At 38.7% G+C, this 5,093-nt stretch overlaps 1 protein-coding gene across 1 annotated transcript; it reads right to left on the bottom strand.

The window, feature by feature from the left end:
- Positions 1 to 1,499: 1,499 nt before the first annotated feature.
- Positions 1,500 to 4,298, bottom strand: LOC121999465 (receptor-like protein EIX2). Its single transcript, XM_042554148.1, has one exon. The coding sequence runs from the start codon at positions 4,296 to 4,298 to the stop codon at positions 1,500 to 1,502; it is 2,799 nt and encodes a 932-aa protein (XP_042410082.1).
- Between the last annotated feature and the right edge of the window lie 795 nt (positions 4,299 to 5,093).

Here is a 5,093-nt window from a genome sequence, read left to right as displayed (position 1 = left end):
GATTACAAAAAGATAAATTTTATTAAAAAATAATAAAAAATTTAATTTGAACTATATGTTGGTATCATAAGGTAATTTTGATGTGAGCAAATAAGTTAGGTTAAGTCCTGTTATGTTTAACTTTGCGTCTAAGTGTATAGGAACTTAGGAGCACAGGGCGTCGAACAAAAGATGCAGCTAGTGAGAATGATGACACGGGAGAGAGCCGACAGGCTCAGTACGCCTGAGGGACGAGATACTGTGGAAGAGTACACGAGCGTACGAGAAGGAGATGCGTGGCGTTTTCGAGGGATGAGAAGCCGGAGTAGAAGCTTGCTCGAGAAGGCTGGAAGTTGGGTTCGGGTGAGCCCTATTCCGGATGACCGAAATCACCCAAGCGAGCGGAGCGGAAGACTCGGACCGAAGCAAGCGGAAGACCTCGACCGAAGCAAGCGGAGCCAAAGCTGGAGGCTCGGAGAGAAAGTCAACTAAAAGTTGACTTTCACCTTCCGGGCGCCCAGAGCAGTTCGGGGCGCTCAGAACCATTCCGGGTACCTGGAACAATCCAGGGTGCTTGGAACCATTCCGGGCATTCGAAACCTAATTTTTAACGAAATTCGACGTGGCATGTACCGTTGTATCGGGGATAAAATATTATCCCATTTCAGGCGTCTAGAACCCTTCCAGGCATCTCGACCAGGACTATATAAACATCTCTGCTCCCAGAAGCTAATCACAACAAGAAATATCCAAGTAACACTTGTACACACTTCCTTTTCGGTTTAACATCATCTTTCTGTGCTTTCATTGATGTAAAGAGGTTTCTCCGCCTGAAGAAGAAAATAGTACGACTTCATCTGCCTTGGATTAACAATCTACTCGGTTGTAACCAAGTAAACCTGTGTGTCTCTGTCTTTTAGTCTCTTTAGTATTTCTTATATGCAAGAGTTATTTTAATTAAGTTATTTGTTCGAGAAAGGTTTTTTCTTGATTTATGCAAAAGTTATTCATCCTCTCTCTAGTCGGCCGCCAAGGATCCTAACACTATGTTCATATGCCCTAAGAATTCTGAAATTATTTAAGAATAGAACTATGTTCATATTTAATTTTTTAAAAAAATAATATGCTCTAATAATTTTGAAATTAGTTAAAAAACTAAGTAAATTGACCCTTTAATTACTTTAAAATATTGATTTATACTAATTTATAAGATGAGAAAAAAGTAATCAATGTTTTATTCTCCTATGTAATAAATTTAAATAAAGGTTTGAATGATTGCCTTACAACAAAAATACAAGAATAACTATTGTTAAAGGAGATTTTTTTTGGGTCATTTCCCCTCAAGTCATGAATAATATTTCACTCATCATATTCATATCAATCACATATGATTCATGACTTAAATGTCAAATATCAACTTAAATTCATTACAACAAGCTTGGTCTTATATCATAAAAGCACTACAAGCTCCATAAATCCTAGAATATATTAATGTAGACATATTTAAGTCTTAGTTCCCATTACATTTGCATAAACCAACCAATTATGCTATCGATGAGTAAAATGTATTTGATTCTTATGCTCTTCTTGATCATAATTACGCCCATGAATCCCCAGAAGCCAAATATAAATCCAGGAGCAAAGCCACTAAAATACCAAATTCCTCCATCTTCAAGCATGTGCCCTTCTTCTGTAACTCCATCATTGTTGGTTTGGTTGTCTTCAAGACATTTGATTTCAAGTGGTTCCCCACAAAGCTCAGGGTTTTCGATGTAAGACAAGTTGGTGAAGGTTTGAAGTTGAGGGCCCACCGGTATTTTCCCGACAAGATTGTTGTAAGACAAGTTTAAGACGGTTAGAAAAGTTAATGCAGAGATACTCGAAGGGATTTTACCAGAGAGATTGTTCTTTGAGAGATCAAGTGATTCTAATTGGTCCATAAGACCAATTCTCTCGGGTATTTGTCCAGAAAAGTAATTGAAAGATAAGTTGAGGTAGCGGAGGCCATTAAGATTTGTTAGCTCTTTAGGAATCATGCCCGAGAGATTGTTATACGAGAGGTCAATGCTCTTGACAAACGAAAGCGTAGTAGTGAAATTAAGTGATGAATCTTTGGCAAATATAATGAGGCTCTCGGTACAATAATCAAGTGCGTCTAGTGGTGAAGGTATTTTATGGTTCTGGTTTTTCATCATAGCAGTGAAATTACCAAAACTAGGAGGCAACAAACCAGAGAAAAGATTGTGAGCAAGATCTAAGATTTGGAGTGAAGGCATCAACGAGAGTTTTGATGGAATCTCACCGGTGAACTTATTTGACCTCAAAGAAAGGACTCTTAATGATGACAGTTCTGGTCCGATCCAACTGAGTATGTCCCCAGACAATTCATTCCAGCTGAAGTCAATTACCACAAGTGCAATGCACTGTATCAATGTTGTGGGAATTGTGCCAGAGAGTCTATTGTGATTCAAGTGCACCGATTGGAGTCTTCGTAAAAATCCAAGTGTGCTAGGGATCCTGCCGGATAACTTGTTGTTTGAAACGTCGAGAATCATCAATTCTGATTCATATCTGAAACAATCAGGGAGTGTTCCAGATAAATCATTGTTGCCAAGGTCGATTCCTTCTAGAAAATTTCCTGTACAAATGGAGGATGGAATACTACCATTCAATTTGTTGTTTGACAAAGACATATACACAGCATTCTCAGCCAAGCTACTAGGAATAGGTCCAGAGAAGGAATTGTAAGAGAAGTCCAAATATGCATCCGAAAGTTGCATTCTTGGTATGAAGCCTTCAAAGTTGTTGTAACTTAAATTTAATTTGCATACATCCTTGAAGCATTCTAAAGAGCGTGGCAACATTCCTCTCATATGATTTTGAGAAACATCTAGCTCCAAGTTGGATGTGCACGAGCTCCAAAACCAATCAGGAAAAGCATCTGATATTCCATTGTTTGATATGTCTAGCTCATTTAAAATGGTTTGGTTCCGCACCCATGGAGGAAATCTGGGTCCCAAGTTGCAGGAGCCCATTCGAATTCCTACTGCTTGAAATGGAGGAAGCCAATCGTGGCTCACTTTGACTGACAAGTTGTTGTCAGATATATCCATGTAATATAAATTTGTGAGATTGGCAAAGTGGGCTTCTGTGATATCTCCAGCCAAATAGTTTGAACATAGACTTAAGGTCATTAATGCAGACAATTTCCCCAAGGATGCTGGAACTGAGCCACTCAATTGATTGGAACCAAGGTCAAGAAAAACTAATCTTTGAAGCCTCTCAAAAGGACTAGGAAAAAGACCAGTAAACTGATTGTTATGCAAGTCATGGGAAAGAGCTTTGTTAATTCTGCATCTTGATAGTTGTTCAAAGAATTCAACAACACTCCCCGTTATGCTGTTATAAGAGAGATTGATTGTACTCAAGTTGCATAGACTTCCCAAGGCATCAGGAATCGATCCGCTTATGTTGTTCTGAGAGATACTAAGAACATCCAACTGAAGGAGATTTCTCATTGAATCCGGTATCTTTCCATTAATCTGATTACCCGATAAGTCCAACTTCTGCAATGCAGTTAGATTGCCAATAGTCTCCGGTAATCCCCCGACAATTCTATTAGCAGAAAGGTTCAGATCTAACATTTTAGTCAAGTTTCCTATGCTTCTTGGTATTACACCTTCGATCTGATTATAACAGAAGAACAAGCATTCTATGTTTCTGAGGTTGCCAATATTTTCTGGTATCTCTCCGCTGATGTTATTATAGCTCAGGTCCAAGAACTGCAGATTGCTGAGATGGACAAAAGATGCTGGTATTTGTCCTGAAATCTCGTTGAAAGACAGAGATAAGTAACGCAGGTTGGAGAGACTGCCAAGTTGGTAGGGAATTTCTCCTTGGAACCAACATCCCGAAAGGTCCAAGTGCTGCAATTGAGTTAAAGATCCTATCGAGCCAGGAATTTGATGGCTTGATAAGTTGTTCCCACTTATATCTAAATACTTCAAATGCTTCAAATGAAACAATAAAGGATGCACCTCGCTTCTGTTGGAAAAAATACCACGATGCAAAGGATATCTAAAAGAGAAGTCAAGTTTGATAACATGACCTGTGATGCTGTTGCATCCTACACCATTCCAACTGCAACACTCATTGCCCTTCCATAGAGATAGCACTCTATCGACGCTAGGAAAACCACTTCTCACGCTCAGCAGAGCCTTCCTTTCTTCCTCTATGCAGTGTTGCAACGATCCAGAGAGAAATAAGAGATAAATCCAGAAGAGGTAATGGAGAAGCTTGAGTATAGCAGCAGTAGCCATATGATGTTGCACAAAGAGTTCAACAAAGCCAGATCAATAAGAACTTTAACAACATTTTCTCCCCCTCCCTCTCTCTCTCTCTCTCTTACTTAATTTGGATAAAAAATAACACGAAATACATGATCCATAGAAGTCTGCATCAGCATTAATTTCTTGCGTAGCATTGATTTATCTGGAATGTGTGGAACACGAATCTAAACAACGGTTAATTCGATCCTTACCTTCTGGGCACTGTACCCTTCTGTGCGCGAACTACGCACAATAGGTTTTTTTAATAATTTTTTAAAGTTATATGCCAAAAAGATTCTACGTTTATAATATAAAAATTGAGTTATAATATTTAACCTTGTCTAAAAGAGGTTAAGATGACGCATTGGATAGTGGCTCTGTTGTTAACCGAAGATGACTTTGCTAGGGAGAAACGATGACGCTTGATACTCCTTTTGGCTCTTCTCTGCGCACATTCGAAAGAGCAAATAGAATGCTAGGGAGAGAACAAGGAAGAGGATCCTTGGTGTAGGTCCTTCGACGCTCAAGTCAATATAGTGACCGAGCGAAAAGTGGAGAGAATGAACAGTAAATGCGAATGCATAATGTAAAGTCCGCTTAGAACATATTGCGTATCTCACCAACGGAGAGAACTTATTTTTATATCACCTCTCATAACTTTTATAATAATGAGGAGACAAGGAATATTAGGTATTAGAAGATATCAGGTAATGGAAGGTGTACAGTCTGAAATATGTAAAGTTATCCTCCAAGAAATCTTTTTGTTACATGTATATAAACAGTCTT

The sequence above is a fragment of the Zingiber officinale genome, chromosome 7A, assembly GCF_018446385.1.
Source record: "Zingiber officinale cultivar Zhangliang chromosome 7A, Zo_v1.1, whole genome shotgun sequence".
Lineage (NCBI taxonomy): Eukaryota > Viridiplantae > Streptophyta > Magnoliopsida > Zingiberales > Zingiberaceae > Zingiber > Zingiber officinale.
This window is presented reverse-complemented; position numbering and strand designations above follow the sequence as displayed.